This window comes from Kazachstania africana, chromosome 6 (assembly GCF_000304475.1).
Source record: "Kazachstania africana CBS 2517 chromosome 6, complete genome".
Taxonomy (NCBI): domain Eukaryota; kingdom Fungi; phylum Ascomycota; class Saccharomycetes; order Saccharomycetales; family Saccharomycetaceae; genus Kazachstania; species Kazachstania africana.
The window spans coordinates 104,933-119,298 of NC_018945.1; the positions used below are offsets into that span (position 1 = coordinate 104,933).

The following is a 14,366-nucleotide window of genomic DNA, read 5'->3' on the forward strand; positions in this document are numbered from 1 at the left end:
AATAAATAAAATTGGCTATGCTTCTAAATCCAATCCAAGTTAAGAATTTGTCTTGAAATGCTACAGATTCTCTTCAGTCACGTGCTCTTTTTGTGCGTCTCCTTTGGGCGAAAAAATTTTCGCTTTTTCGTTTGGCAGAGGGCCTCGAGGAATTGGCGGACGATGAGTGATAGACAGACAGAGATGGTAATTCAAGAGGAAGATAACTGTCATTAGAGCTGTTATTCGGCAGCTACCTAGGAGAGAATTGTATATATAGTTGATTAGCAATGGGTATGTTAAGATTACAAAATTTGAGGGAAGTACAGTCGTCATTTGAGTGCCATCAATTTGCCTGATATGAAAATTTTGAGAAGATTACTATTGGAACTGTACAGACTCTTCCTGCTAAGAGTTCTGACTTCGACGAGCATCCTTTTACTAACAGATATATGTGATATGAATTAAGTTAACGTTCCAAAGACTAGAAAGACCTACTGTAAGGGTAAGGCCTGTCGTAAGCACACCCAACACAAAGTTACTCAATACAAGGCTGGTAAGGCTTCTTTATTTGCTCAAGGTAAGAGACGTTATGACCGTAAACAATCTGGTTTTGGTGGTCAAACTAAGCCAGTTTTCCACAAGAAAGCCAAGACTACCAAGAAGGTTGTGTTAAGATTAGAATGTGTCAACTGTAAGACCAAGGCCCAATTAACTTTGAAGAGATGTAAGCATTTCGAATTAGGTGGTGAAAAGAAACAAAAGGGTGCTGCTTTACAATTCTAAGAAGTTTAGCACTGTACCGTTTGATATATTTGTATATTTAATTCAAATTCATTTTAATGTAACTTCACAGTTTATCTATATTCGAGAAGTAATAATTGACGATGACGTACACTCCATAAGATAAGATGAGAGACAAGATAATGTTAAATAAGCACATATGATCTAAAAATGTTGAGACAGCTGATTCCCAATGTATCATCAAAAAATTCAACATCAGGCGCCCAGCAACGTTCAAAAATTATTATTCTACGCTAAACAACACCAAAAAACGAGTTTGATATAAGGAAAGATCCCTGAATCAAACTCATGATACCTTTAAGATAAGGATCATTAACATAGTGCTGCATCTGCGATTAATATTGATGTTACTCTTTTGTAAAGGAAAACAATAACAGAAACACAAGTAAAAAAAATTAATAGCAGCTTTTATATTAAAAAAAAAAGTGAAAAGCCTTACCCGGCAATGAAATGAAATTGAAAAAAAAAGAACTGCGGCGATAGAGTACAATAGATACAATTAAAAATGTAGGGTTATAAATTAATAGCACAACTTGGAAAACATATAACTAGCCCAGCTTTTACTTAGTATTTTATATATTTATCAATCTGTAAGTCATTTTTTTTTAATTCATAATTCATGGAAGCTTGAGTTAATATGGAAATGAAACGCAACATTTTGCTTCTTCGTCTTTTTTTTCTTAGTATTCCTTCTTAGAGGAAATATAAGGTTTGAGAGCCTTTGGAGGGAAGTTTTGATAAAGAGTGTAGAAACCCCAGCCTACAGAACTGACAATAACGAAAATAACAGATCTATAAGGTTCGTTCACATCTAGGAATGGATAAGGATATACTTGACCTCTTGATGGATCAATCAAAACTTGTAAGTACTTGTAATAAGCGGCGCCTAACAACGTTACAAGGAGCCATGCCTTAAAGTTGGAAATTTTGAATTTCAACCCTGATCCAGAGAGGTAATGGTCACCTAAAAGGAAAACGATTGGTACCAAATGGATGGATATATCTACAGGGATTGGAATAGGTGATATATGTTCCGGTACGTTCTGCATGATGAGTTTCAATGCAAAGAGTCTCAATGGCCAGTAAACTACTGGGACGATAGACTCCAACACCAAAGCTATTGGTAAAGTGAGATGTCTACTAATGAAATCGAACCTATGGGAGAGTTCTACTGATTGTGAAAATCTCTGAATGAACCAATTTAAAATGTTGATGACATTATTTGCCATGGTAACGATGACTGAGATATTAGTCAAAAATTGTTTATGGCCGGCTTTACTTAGACTTGGTGGTAGTATAATCGTAGTAGCCCATTTGAGACCCCATGAAGTTATTAATAGACAACAAGTATTAATGAAAAGGGAGCCAAAAGTGGGTTTGGGGATAATTTTTGCATGAGCAGAATCAGTACGTGTGGAAGAAGTCATTGTATTGAGGTTATACGGGTGTAATAGTAGTAATAGTAGTATATGTGTATTTCCTTACAGGAGAATCACAGAGTTAAGATAATGACAAAAAACTGTTGAAATAAACCAAGAAGATTTGGGAGGTTGTTGAAATATATAAAAATCTTATAAAGTACAAGTTTTGGAGTAAGGCCAAACTCAGTAATTCCGGAAATAATGTATAATTTCTTTCCTTACACGCGCGTTAAATTTGTATGGGACTTCGGCTGATTTAGCCAGTTACGACATAATTACATACTAATGTAAAGCCCAGTTCATTACGAAAGAACTATTTCACTGGCAAAGCGTTGCTTATTCAAGTACCCCCCATACATATATGCATCCTTCTTAGTTAAACCATCGTCCAAGTGATCTACAGGGCTGGTGGTTTCTCCCTCGTTTCTCCCTTCAAAGGAATGCTTACTTTTCTCACCCGTGCGGTTCTTCATCTTCTTTTTTTCCTTGAGTCGGGGGAACCCTTACGGCGCGACAGGCTGGGCGCCGGCGAGAATCTGAACACCATTGCGACAGTGTAAAGTTGATTAAGTTAAGTTTCTCATAAGTACAAATTGAAATTTAGATCAAGTAAAGAGATAGGAACATTGTGATTGATGTTCCCCTTGCATAATGTAAACCTTGTTACTGTAACGTTAAAGGGAAAAGTTAGAAACTGCGTCGAAAGGGAATACTCTTTCCCTTAATTGATCTTGTATCATGTATATAAACACATCTTAGGTTAAACTTCGATCACTTCCACTCATCAGTAGATCATATTAGAACAACAAGATAGAATTAAAGACTAGAAAAAAAAAAAATGAAAGTCGTTAACTTTCTTTCGGTGCTTCTATTGACTATTACTTCCTTCGCGACCGCGACACCATTCAAATATCATCATGCCAAGAGACAACAATTCTTGCCAAATGGTACTTTTGGTGGAGGCGGAGGTATGAACGGTACAGGTGGTGCCAATGGTACTACTGGCGCTAATGGAACCAACGCCACCAATGCTACAAATGGTACTGTTGGTGCAGGTGCAGGTGGACTAAGTAACATAACTCAGCCAGGCTTCCAACCAAATGGTACCATAACTAACAATCCACAAGGTGTACAAATCTTTATTACAGGTGGTGACACCGACATTCATACGAATGACTCGGTCACCGTGGTTTCTAACTCGACTAATTTGAATATAACTCAAATGTACGACTTGGCAGCTAATGTGAATCAATCGTTAACTCAGAATACATCGAAGGCCATTATTATCATTGCTGCAGATGAATCCATAAATGAGGTGGCATTCTTCAGCTCCGTGGTATTCGCAACAAATAAAACAATTGTAATCACTAATACGGACTTCGTTTTGGCTAAGATCGTAGCTGAGGATCCAAATTCACAAAAGCGTGGTCCTTTGATTGTCATAAATGGTCTGATCTTTTCAGCTTCGTTACCATTATGGGCTGGTCCTGTTGGTGTCTTTGGTAGTAACTTACATCCAATTTTCTTCTTCGACGCATGTCAGCCAATGCTCACTGGTACTAACTCAACTATTAGGACTAATTTCAGTAATTTCACCTCGGTACACACAAACTTCAGTGCTTCTGTTCCAATTATCTTCCAGGAGAGCTTACAAGTCACTTTGAATTCGACATTGAGTTCGAGCATTGACGGGTTAATTATTGTTAGATCATCTAGTGTGAATCAAACAGGTCTCATCATATCTAATGCTTCGAGCTCTTCAACTTCCTCCTCCGGAGGTGCTTCTAGTAACACTACTGGCGGTACCAGTATCAACAACACTGTTACAGTGCCAGCTTCCCTCAACTTCACATGGCCTCTACCGGCAAATCTCACAGGTAACAGTTCTAGCCTTTCTAACGCTACCATTACAGCATCTAACTCATCCACTATTAATGTTCCTATCGTTTATGTTCAACAGAAGTTGTTCTCCGGCAGTAGCTCATCAAGTGGCGGTTCTTCATCTGGAGGCAGTTCTTCAAGCAGTAGCGGTTCGTCTAGTGAAATCGCCAACAATACAGGCGTTCAATATGGTACGAATACAATTACAATTCCTTCTAACTTTACTGTCCCAGTAAACACCACTTTACCAAGCAACGTTATTCCAGGAGGCTACTTGACACCAGAACAAGCACAGGTCTTATTGAGCATTGCTCTAGCTAATGGTGTTAATGACACGACTTCATTAAAGTCCATTTTCCCAACTTCTGACTAGTAAGATTCTTCTTTTCTTCTAATTTTTTTAATATTTTGTAATGATCTCTACACTTTTTACAAGTTCTTATATAGTTATTAACCTAATTATTTTTTTAATCTCAGCAAGAGTTACAGCATATGAACAATACTATATATAGCCCAATTTAGCGACCACAATTACTGCTCGAGCTAAAAATTTGACAGGTTTTAAACTAGCACTATTTGTGTTAAGCCCACCATCTTTTTAAGTTTTTCCGAAACACTAGTCGAATCCCCTTTTTACCCTGCGAACTTTTTTTTAGATATAAAAAGAGTGAGAGATGAACGGTTGGATAAGAGTATTAATCGATGGGCCTTTGCATCTGTTTTCAGTAAAAATTACATGAATTGCAAACTAATTCTCATATTCCTGCTCTCGATATTCATTCTCCCCATGTCTTCTTCAGCAAGTAAGTAAAGCATACTCTATCTTCATTTTACCATGATCTTCCCCTCATTACTAACTAAGGGTGCATAATGGAACCAACTTTGTTTCATCAGAATCCACAACATCATACATCTTAAGCGTTGACACCGGAGATAATGCAAACACACAATCCACCACAAATTTGGTCAGCGAAGTTAAAAGCCTTGTAAGTAAGTTCCAAGGCAAAATAACGCATGACTACAAACTAATTAACGGATTTAGTTTTGAGATATACGATAAGTACGTTCCCACTCTCAAAACAGAGATAAATGCCATCAGCGACAAATTTGGTATGGGGATCAATTTGGAAGAAGATAAGGAAGTGCACGCTTTTAACAATCTAGGCAAACATTGAGAACCCTCTTCTATAAATAATATATCCTTACGTATATACACATTAACTTCAAATCACTAATTGTGCATATTGATAGACCCATTACCCGTCTACTAAGAACTGAACATTTAGGACCAGACACCCCCCACGTCGCAGAGTGATCCGCCTAAGCCCATCTGTGCTCCCCCCCCGCGAATGACGCTTCAAGATAAGATTACTGTCATCGCGTCTGTCCAGAGACTTGCAAAGCCAACTGAACGTACTTTCTCATGTATATATATTTGGTCAGCAATCCTATAAAGTGACAAGCATGTTAACTTTCATGGATATTATTAAATACTAAGTTATAGACTACCATGTAGTCAACCATGTCGGAAAAGAAAAAACTCAAATTAACCATTTTCAAGAAATGCCACAGGCTTAATCCCGTGATATTCCATGAGCCCATAGTCGCTCTAAATAGCGCAGATATCTTCAGCCAATACAATGACTACGAGTGGGAGAAGGAGAGGAGACAACTTGCAAAGAACGACGACATCTTTCAAAAATTTTGGTTCCACGAAGGATACATACTGAAAGAGGGCGACTTCGACGACTCTAGTGATGAAGATTTCTAAGTAATACAGTATATAAAATACTAAATATGGCTAGTATAAACAACAGGATTAGCTACTCAAAGTGTATCTATCACAAATAGTAGTGCCATATAATCAACTGTCCCGTTTATTACTGGCGATGACATTGTGCGGGTAATGGTCTCCTGGCCTAAAATTTTTTTTTTTTCCTCTTTTCTTTTCGCCTTTCGAGTAAAACCCACGAGAGCAGGAAAAATTAATGAAAACAAATCAACAGCCTAGAAGTGTTATTGTCACCCATTCATTGCTATTGTTCGAAATTGGCAGCCAACTGGAAAATAAATGTCTATCGCTCTATAATGAAGGTCAACACACCAACGACATCCACAGCTGTTGCTGCTTCCGCCGCAAACACTATGGCTATGAATCAACTAATGAATCAATCCCGCCAGAATTATGACAACATATCGTCTGCGTCGTCTTCTAATTACAATGCAAACAGCAGTAACGATTCTACTATAGTGGGTTTACATTACAAGATCGGTAAGAAAATCGGTGAAGGTTCCTTTGGTGTCATTTTCGAAGGTGTTAATATGATCAATGGTGCCCCCGTAGCAATCAAATTTGAACCAAGAAAAACTGAAGCACCACAGTTGAAAGATGAATATCGTACTTATAAAATACTAACGGGATCTAAAAATATCCCCATGGCTTACTATTTTGGTCAAGAAGGTTTGCATAATATATTGGTTATCGATCTTTTAGGTCCCTCCTTAGAGGATCTTTTTGAATGGTGCGGTAGAAAATTTTCCATCAAGACAGTGGTTCAGGTTGCTGTGCAAATGATCTCTCTATTGGAAGAGTTACATAATCATGACCTAATTTATAGGGATATCAAGCCTGACAATTTCTTAATCGGCAGACCAGGTCAATCTGATGCTAATGAAATTCATTTAATTGATCTCGGTATGGCCAAACAGTACAGAGATCCAAAGACTAAACAACATATTCCTTACCGTGAAAAGAAATCTCTAAGCGGTACTGCACGTTACATGTCAATTAATACTCATTTAGGAAGAGAACAAAGTAGGAGAGATGATATGGAATCACTTGGTCATGTATTCTTTTATTTCCTAAGAGGTCAACTACCTTGGCAAGGGCTAAAGGCTCCAAATAATAAATTGAAATATGAAAAAATTGGAGAGAAGAAAAGATCGACAAACGTTTATGATCTAGCACAAGGTTTACCGGTTCAGTTTGGTCGTTACTTAGAAATAGTAAGAAATTTATCATTTGATGAAACTCCTGATTATGATGGATATAGAAAATTGATTTTCTCAGTATTGGATGATCTAAACCTTGCACCAGATGGTCAATACGATTGGATGAAATTAAATGGTGGCCGTGGCTGGGATCTATCAATTAATAGAAAACCAAATTTACACGGTTATGGTCATCCAACTCCACCAAATGACAAGTCAAGAAAGCATAGAACCAATAAACAACTTCAACCATTACAAGTACCACCAACACAGCAGCAACAAGCACCACTACCACAACCACCACAACCACCACAACCATATGATAAGTTAGATCCAAATTCATATGAAGCTTATCAACAACAGATACAGCAAAGGTATATAAAGCAACAAAACCAATTAAGATTGAAACAACAACAGCAGCAAATGCAACAACAGCAATTACACGCGCAACAACAGCAACAACTTCAGCGCCAACAACAACAATTACAACAGAATAGATACGTTATGCAACAAGATCCTACAAGACTACTATCACAACAAGAGCAAGCTGCTCGTCATGTTAATAATACTAACAAGAACTATAAGCAAAATAGCACTAACGACTCAGTTTCCGAAAATCAAGGATTTTTCAGTAAATTTGCTTGCTGTTAAACAGAATTTCCGACTTTTATTAATTAATATACATGTATAATTCTCTTTGTATGAATATTTATAAAATTTTTTGATCCTTTGAAAATTTCTGACTTGGTAATTGATAATAATGGTATCTATCACGTCAAATCAATTATCTCATGTTCCGTAGTATCCTCTATAACAATAATTTTTTTGCTTTCCATTTCATTATGATTTTGCAGAACTTCATCAACATTCACCTTAGTGTCATCATGACAATCTTTATTGACCAATTTATATCTATTTTTCTTATTCAGATCGTCAAATCTTCTACTAGCGGCATCTGCGGCCATCTCTCTGGGACTTTTGCCAACAATACTGTCATTATTCAAACTTGATCCCGCACCTAACCTCTTCCCATAACCTCGTACACTTATGCTTTTACCAGCGCCGGGAATAGTGCCAAGTTGGTTACCATGACCCAGAAAAGTATCAAATAGTCCAGCCTTTTCATGGAACCATTGTTCACTTTTGAATACGTCTAATTGATTGAAGAACTTGGAATCATGGACGCCAAAAAGGTTATGAGTCAATTCATGAAGCATTGTCTCCATTATAGATTCCCACGGTATGAATCGAAACGGATCAGTTGGCGACCTTAATCTGACCAATATCTTCATACCTTTATTCACATTTAACCCCAGCAATGTTTGATCTTTTGGATAGAATTCTGATAACGTTCTGACTTTCAGCTTATGTTTCTTCATCAAGTATGATACATCCTTTGTCAAATCCTGTAGCATCTCATAGGCTCTTTGAGAGTCTGGTTGTCTTTGAAGGAATGTTATTTCATTAATATGAGGATTGGCTCTGGGTTTCTTGTCTACAGGCTTCTTAGCCCTCCTATTAGTACTCATGTGCCACAATCGAATGTCGATGAGCCGATTATTTCACGTCTAACTAATTCCATCTCGTATATATTATTCAATACTAAGAATATCGTAATATAAATGTTCGAAAAAAAAAAAAAGAGAAGTGCTCGAACGATCGATGTCTGATCCTCAAGGATGTTTGGCATAAAGAAAGAGGACAGTGTGGTTACTTTAACTAAACCACAACTATTTTCAATTTATGATAAGGAAGTTATCATAAACGATCAGGATTACAATCGAGTCAGGGATATCTTAGCACGCAAAAGCGACGGTAAAACGTTTAAAGATCGAAAAGTTCATGTGAACGCAATCAATGTAATATTTGCTGGTCTTGTGCTATTTTGCCTTGGTGTTGTGTTTGCAATTATTTCTGAGGAAATCTACGACAATTGTTCTCTAACGAATGGCGTACTTTCAATAACACTAAATAAGATCAATACATGGATGAATGAGTACGTGACAGGGACACCAAAATGTGTGACGTACGGAATACTGGGCGTATTATGTGGGTTTGTCATCCCAATAGTGGATAATATACTGAATATTGATAAGAGACAGATTAAAAACAACGATTTCAATTCCATTTTGAAATGTTTGAATGCTATGTTGGGAATTTGTTTAGGAATTCGCAACATTGAATGGTCATCCTCATTGCAGGCGAGCGTTGCATGGTGTCTTTTAAACATAATCTTATGGTTGTTTTTGGATGGAACTGAGTCTATAGCCCTGGTAGGAATTGTCATAAGTCTTACCAGCTGCGTTATCTCATTTCAACAACTTTTTGATGTTACTGAAATAATTTATATCGTTGATTTCTACTTCTTCAGTTTCCTAGTTTTTGGTAAGATGGGGAGATACTTGTTTAGAAGTTACTATAATTAGAGTAAAAGGAATATAATTTTTAGGTAACATGGGGTCATATAAAGATGTATATATATATATATATATGATTATATAAAGAAGAGAATAACAACGGCATTGTTCATTTATTGGGAGATCTTGGTGGTGGACCACTGGATATACTTCCTTGTCTCTCTAATTTATTTTTAATAGAGGTCGCATCAATGGAGCCAGCACTATTACTCATTCTTCTCCGTATTATAGATTCTCTCAATCCGCTTGGATTAGTGACTGGAAGATTATTGCTTGAATTTTTGATAACGTCATTTGATTTGACCACACCAGCTTTATTCAAAGCATAATCACCACTATCAAAATATTTCCGCTCTTGCATTTTATGTTTGAAGAGATCCTTCTTTGATGGTAATTTACCATACATCCTGTACAATTTCAATTCTTGGGCGGAGAGCTCTTTCAAATCGACGTCATTCCCATCTGCATCCTTCACTATAGAGTTTTTACTCAAATCAATCCTACTTGCAGTAGGAGATATCTCTTCAACCATGGCGTCAAAACAGTCTATAGTACCCTTTCTCTGCCAAGCATCCATCTCATTTCAGCCTATAATTTGCCATCATCTCCTTAAATATCAAAACGTTTTTCCGATTCCATAGTGGACTTCATGTTACCCGCACCATCTGAAAATCTAAGGCGACAAGAAAAAATCGCAGTGTGATACTCTTCTTACAGTTAGTCTTACGATGATGATGATAGTTGGGTTATTTGTGTCAAGGCTGCTTAATATTTGATTGCTGAGGTGGCTGCTGCAAGGCAAATGAGTGTTGCAATGGTTAGAATATTGCTGTTTCCTTTTATATGGTGCATGGCGAGAGCTGCATTTGTGTCGCGAAGAAGGGATGAGATGAAGGATTATTCAAATTACGTTGTTTATAGATTCTACGACAAGTTTGATACTCTCCAGTTACCGACTACTGATCATGATGTATGGAGTGTCAATGAGCAGTTTACTGATGTGAAATTGCCCAAGAATGTGAAGTTGGATGCACACTGGAACTATACGGTGCTCATAAAGGATTTAAATAACGCAATCAGGGAGACATACCCTATGGAATCAATGGGAGATGAGAGCTCAATTTTTTCTTTGAGTGATCTAGACGAGTCATTTTTCAATGGGTACAAAGATTTGAAAACCATATATCTGTGGTTTGATTATCTGCACTCAACGTTTCCCGACTTGGTCTCTGTACAGAGTATTGGGAGGACTCATGAAGGTAATGATTTGAAAATACTAAAAATTAGTAACAATCCAAAGGAAAACAAGAAAACTATAGTCGTAACGGGCGGTATTCACGCTCGTGAATGGATCACCGTCAGTACAGCCTGTTATGTCATGCAACAACTGCTGCACAATTACAAAGATCATGTCCGAAATGTCGAGAGACATTTTTTGGAAAAGTTTAATTATGTTTTTATCCCCGTGATTAATCCAGATGGGTACAGCTACACGTGGGAGACAGATCGATTGTGGAGAAAAAATAGACAGGATACATATATCTCATCCTGCAAAGGAATCGATATAGAAACTTCTTTCAATTACAAATGGTCAAATAATAAAGTCAACAGTTTCCCCTGTGATGAAAATTACAATGGCGAACATGCCTTCCATGCAATTGAATCTCAATTGATCAATAGCTTTCTGTTTGAAAACTCACCAGTTAAATACCATGGATTCCTAGACTTCCATTCATATTCACAAGAAATACTTTATCCTTATACATTTTCATGTGATACGACACCAAACAATTACGAAAATTTAGTAGAAGTGTCCTTTGGAATTTCCAAATCTATAAAACAAACGTCAGGTAAAGTTTACGACGTCATCGCCGCCTGCAAAGATGCTGGATCAGATTTGACACCGGGGATGGGAGCTGGATCTATCCTAGACTACATGTATCATAATGAAGTACAGTGGTCACTACAGTTGAAACTCAGAGATACGGGCAACCATGGGTTTTTGTTACCTTCCAAATTTATCAAACCTGTGGGCAATGAAATGTACAACGCCTTCAGATACTACTGTGAATTTCTAGTGGATCCTGAACTGACGGTAAATTAATGAAATTCAGGATACGATATTTCTCTTTCCCGATATAAACCCACATACACATATACATATTCTAGTAATCACCTCTTCACGACCATACCATCATCAATTCCTCTAACTATCTACTATATTATATAAACGTTATTGATTTAACATTGTCACGTGACATTCACTACGTATTTTCTTATCTCTTCTAATCTCCTCCCGCTTTGTTTTGAGGGAAATATATATAAAAAAAAGCGGTTTTAGAGGTATAAAAAGAAAAACGGCAGATGGAAATTAGTATCAGATGGAGTAAGGAAAACCATTCAATCTCGTGGAAATATAATTTTAAACTAACTGGAAAAGAGCTTTTCACTGTGATTAATCTATCCTATTCCGCCAGTATTGTATTCAAGCTATCTGGACAATAGAAGTAGCGGAAATCCTGTCACTTAGTGTTTTTCCGCATGTTTTACCGCCCCTTAACTGCACCAATGATCTCTAGTGCTGTGGCAACAGATCAGTTCGAAATAGAGAATCTAAAGACAGTTTCCACAAATTCTTCATTCTCCATTTCAAATGAGTTCCGATCATTATCAATTTCAGACGCAAGTACTACCTCCACGACTGAGAATAATATCCCGCTCAATCCGAGCAATGAATTTTTGAACCATATAGACCCAACACCGGCATATCCACCATCTTACAGTAGTGTCAACCCAAACAAATCAGTAAGATACCCAATTTACGAGTCTTCCATACCTGCTAATCATGATGATAAACCGCCTGAGTATAAAGCTGCTGTACACGATGTGACCGTGATCTCTATGAAAGTTGAATGGTTGTCCCCATTTGAGATATCTCATTCACGTTCATGGAAAAATTTAATACTGGAATTAAACTCCACTCAGTTAAACTTCTATCGTATTGATGATCGACTAATTTCAAGAGTCTCTTCGAATGGTTCATTTGAGTTGACTAAAGACAATAAGGATATTTTGACCCATCTAGTCAAGAGAGACAAGGAAAAATATTTAACAAACGATAATTTATTCAAATCATACTCTTTGCAATTCGCTAAATTTGGTATACCAATAGATTATAAGAAAAAATCGTTTGTCATTAGAATGAGGTGTGAAGTTGAGCAATTTTTAATTAATTTTTTCAACGTGGACGATATGCTTTTATGGACCGTTCTTCTCAATATGGGGATTAACGTCTCTCTGGATCTTCAAATTAGAGAATTTCCAAATTATAGAATTGTACCACGAAGAAGAAGAAGAAGAAGAAGGCATAGAGGAGGAAGAAAAAATAAATCAAGAAATTTTGGAAATTTTGAAAAGATTAAATCTCATAAGGAAAATGTTTTTACCAAAAACGTCAATAAAATTTTTAACAGTAGTAATTGTGACATTGTGCAGAATAAAAATAAAATAAAGTTCAAGATGTCAAATTTTTTAAGACCTTCTAAAAATAGGAAAAAATTAACGTTGAATTCAGTAATTGAAGAAGAAGATTATAGAGGTCAGACGGATTCATGCAGTCCTTCGAACGTGTCGAGTCGTGTGACATCAAGAACAAGGTCAGTTTCAAAATCAATTTCGGTAACAGAGTCACGGACCCAATTTCCATTTAATGAATGCCAAGAAATGCTAAGAAGAAATAGTATGCTTTTGCAATCTGAACTAGATGAATTCCAAAACATTATCAATGAACATATCCAATGTGATTCTGATTCTGAACAAGATGAGGAAGTTCATGATGAGGGTTACGAATCTGAAGAAGTAGAATCTAGAACTCAGTTCCATGCTGCACGCCATAATTCCATTTATTCCGAAGAAGGAGTCTACTATGAAGAAGACGAAGAAGACGATGATGATTTTGGCAATTTCAGACGCCGTAGGTCCTCGACTTTAACAAATTTATCTAATATACCGTATGGCAGCAATGTTGTTAAGTGGTCTCCTCCGATAAAAGAGATCTCTAGGAAAAGATATATTAGGGATTCCTTAAGATGCATTAAGCCATTGACAGAAGAGTCTCAATGGGTCGGAAGCATTGTCTTCAAGTCTTGTTCCCCCCCTGTTTACAAGACAAATAATTATGTGACATCCGAAGTTGAACACAAATGGAATGCAAAAAACCATTATTTAAAACCTTTCATCGTAGGGCCTGTGGGGTTTCTGAAGGCCGATACTAAATTTTCCAAGACATTAATAACTACAAAAAAAAGCCGCAGATATAATGGCAATATCGATGATGAGGATTTTTTCAGTGGTATCATCTAGAGACTAGTTCCGCATATTTATTCATAAGTTATATAGAAAATATATTGTACTTGTACTTAACGAATGATGAAATAATGAAATTTGAGAAAAAACATTTTCTTTTTATATTAGGCTGAGATATTTACAGTATTTAAAAGTTTGTTATATAAAGGACTGGAAGAAAAAAGAGCCATCAAGGCTTTAAGAAAGTATTATTAGGTGGGTAATCTATACCTAAAGAGAAGCTGGAAAAAAAATATTGTATGGTGGTTGTGAGTCACTTAAGCAATGACACAGACTGGATCCCAGACACCGCTGGAAACCATGTAGTTGTCTTTCTTTTCAGAAGAGTTGTCCTTTTGAGTAGCAGAAGTAGAAGTTGGTTGCATTGTTAATTGATTTGTTGTTGTTGCTGTTTTGTTGATGGTTTTGTGGAATGGATAGAATTAATTGCTTGACATAGCAGAAATACATGGACCTTTTATATGTTTTCTTAACGACAATACTTGTAATATTATTTAGCGATGAGCAT

The 14,366-nt window shown here is 36.7% G+C and overlaps 11 protein-coding genes across 11 annotated transcripts; 7 read left to right on the forward strand and 4 right to left on the reverse strand.

Annotated features, from left to right (window-relative positions):
• Positions 1–269: 269 nt before the first annotated feature.
• Positions 270–765, forward strand: RPL42B (60S ribosomal protein eL42; the record flags this gene model as incomplete). Its single annotated transcript, XM_003957731.1, has 2 exons — positions 270–273; positions 449–765. The coding sequence occupies 2 exons, from the start codon at positions 270–272 to the stop codon at positions 763–765; spliced, it is 321 nt and encodes a 106-aa protein (XP_003957780.1).
• Positions 766–1,463: 698 nt separating this feature from the next.
• On the reverse strand, positions 1,464–2,210 carry KAFR0F00490 (uncharacterized protein; the record flags this gene model as incomplete). The annotated part of the gene is made up of 1 exon (XM_003957732.1): positions 1,464–2,210. One exon carries the CDS (start codon positions 2,208–2,210, stop codon positions 1,464–1,466), a length of 747 nt encoding a protein of 248 aa, XP_003957781.1.
• An 832-nt stretch (positions 2,211–3,042) lies between these two features.
• SPS100 (Sps100p) lies at positions 3,043–4,458 on the forward strand (the record flags this gene model as incomplete). Its single annotated transcript, XM_003957733.1, has 1 exon — positions 3,043–4,458. One exon carries the CDS (start codon positions 3,043–3,045, stop codon positions 4,456–4,458), a length of 1,416 nt encoding a protein of 471 aa, XP_003957782.1.
• Positions 4,459–4,821: 363 nt separating this feature from the next.
• On the forward strand, positions 4,822–5,260 carry KAFR0F00510 (uncharacterized protein; the record flags this gene model as incomplete). The annotated part of the gene is made up of 2 exons (XM_003957734.1): positions 4,822–4,888; positions 4,980–5,260. The coding sequence occupies 2 exons, from the start codon at positions 4,822–4,824 to the stop codon at positions 5,258–5,260; spliced, it is 348 nt and encodes a 115-aa protein (XP_003957783.1).
• A 913-nt stretch (positions 5,261–6,173) lies between these two features.
• On the forward strand, positions 6,174–7,727 carry YCK1 (serine/threonine protein kinase YCK1; the record flags this gene model as incomplete). Its single annotated transcript, XM_003957735.1, has 1 exon — positions 6,174–7,727. One exon carries the CDS (start codon positions 6,174–6,176, stop codon positions 7,725–7,727), a length of 1,554 nt encoding a protein of 517 aa, XP_003957784.1.
• Positions 7,728–7,846: 119 nt separating this feature from the next.
• Positions 7,847–8,605, reverse strand: WSS1 (metalloendopeptidase WSS1; the record flags this gene model as incomplete). Its single annotated transcript, XM_003957736.1, has 1 exon — positions 7,847–8,605. The coding sequence occupies one exon, from the start codon at positions 8,603–8,605 to the stop codon at positions 7,847–7,849; it is 759 nt and encodes a 252-aa protein (XP_003957785.1).
• A 150-nt stretch (positions 8,606–8,755) lies between these two features.
• NSG1 (Nsg1p) lies at positions 8,756–9,502 on the forward strand (the record flags this gene model as incomplete). Its single annotated transcript, XM_003957737.1, has 1 exon — positions 8,756–9,502. One exon carries the CDS (start codon positions 8,756–8,758, stop codon positions 9,500–9,502), a length of 747 nt encoding a protein of 248 aa, XP_003957786.1.
• Positions 9,503–9,602: 100 nt separating this feature from the next.
• On the reverse strand, positions 9,603–10,025 carry IGO2 (phosphatase regulator; the record flags this gene model as incomplete). The annotated part of the gene is made up of 1 exon (XM_003957738.1): positions 9,603–10,025. The coding sequence occupies one exon, from the start codon at positions 10,023–10,025 to the stop codon at positions 9,603–9,605; it is 423 nt and encodes a 140-aa protein (XP_003957787.1).
• A 282-nt stretch (positions 10,026–10,307) lies between these two features.
• Positions 10,308–11,597, forward strand: ECM14 (putative metallocarboxypeptidase; the record flags this gene model as incomplete). Its single annotated transcript, XM_003957739.1, has 1 exon — positions 10,308–11,597. The coding sequence occupies one exon, from the start codon at positions 10,308–10,310 to the stop codon at positions 11,595–11,597; it is 1,290 nt and encodes a 429-aa protein (XP_003957788.1).
• Positions 11,598–12,034: 437 nt separating this feature from the next.
• KAFR0F00570 (uncharacterized protein) lies at positions 12,035–13,855 on the forward strand (the record flags this gene model as incomplete). The annotated part of the gene is made up of 1 exon (XM_003957740.1): positions 12,035–13,855. One exon carries the CDS (start codon positions 12,035–12,037, stop codon positions 13,853–13,855), a length of 1,821 nt encoding a protein of 606 aa, XP_003957789.1.
• Positions 13,856–14,115: 260 nt separating this feature from the next.
• Positions 14,116–14,223, reverse strand: MFA2 (mating pheromone a; the record flags this gene model as incomplete). Its single annotated transcript, XM_003957741.1, has 1 exon — positions 14,116–14,223. One exon carries the CDS (start codon positions 14,221–14,223, stop codon positions 14,116–14,118), a length of 108 nt encoding a protein of 35 aa, XP_003957790.1.
• Positions 14,224–14,366: the final 143 nt, after the last annotated feature.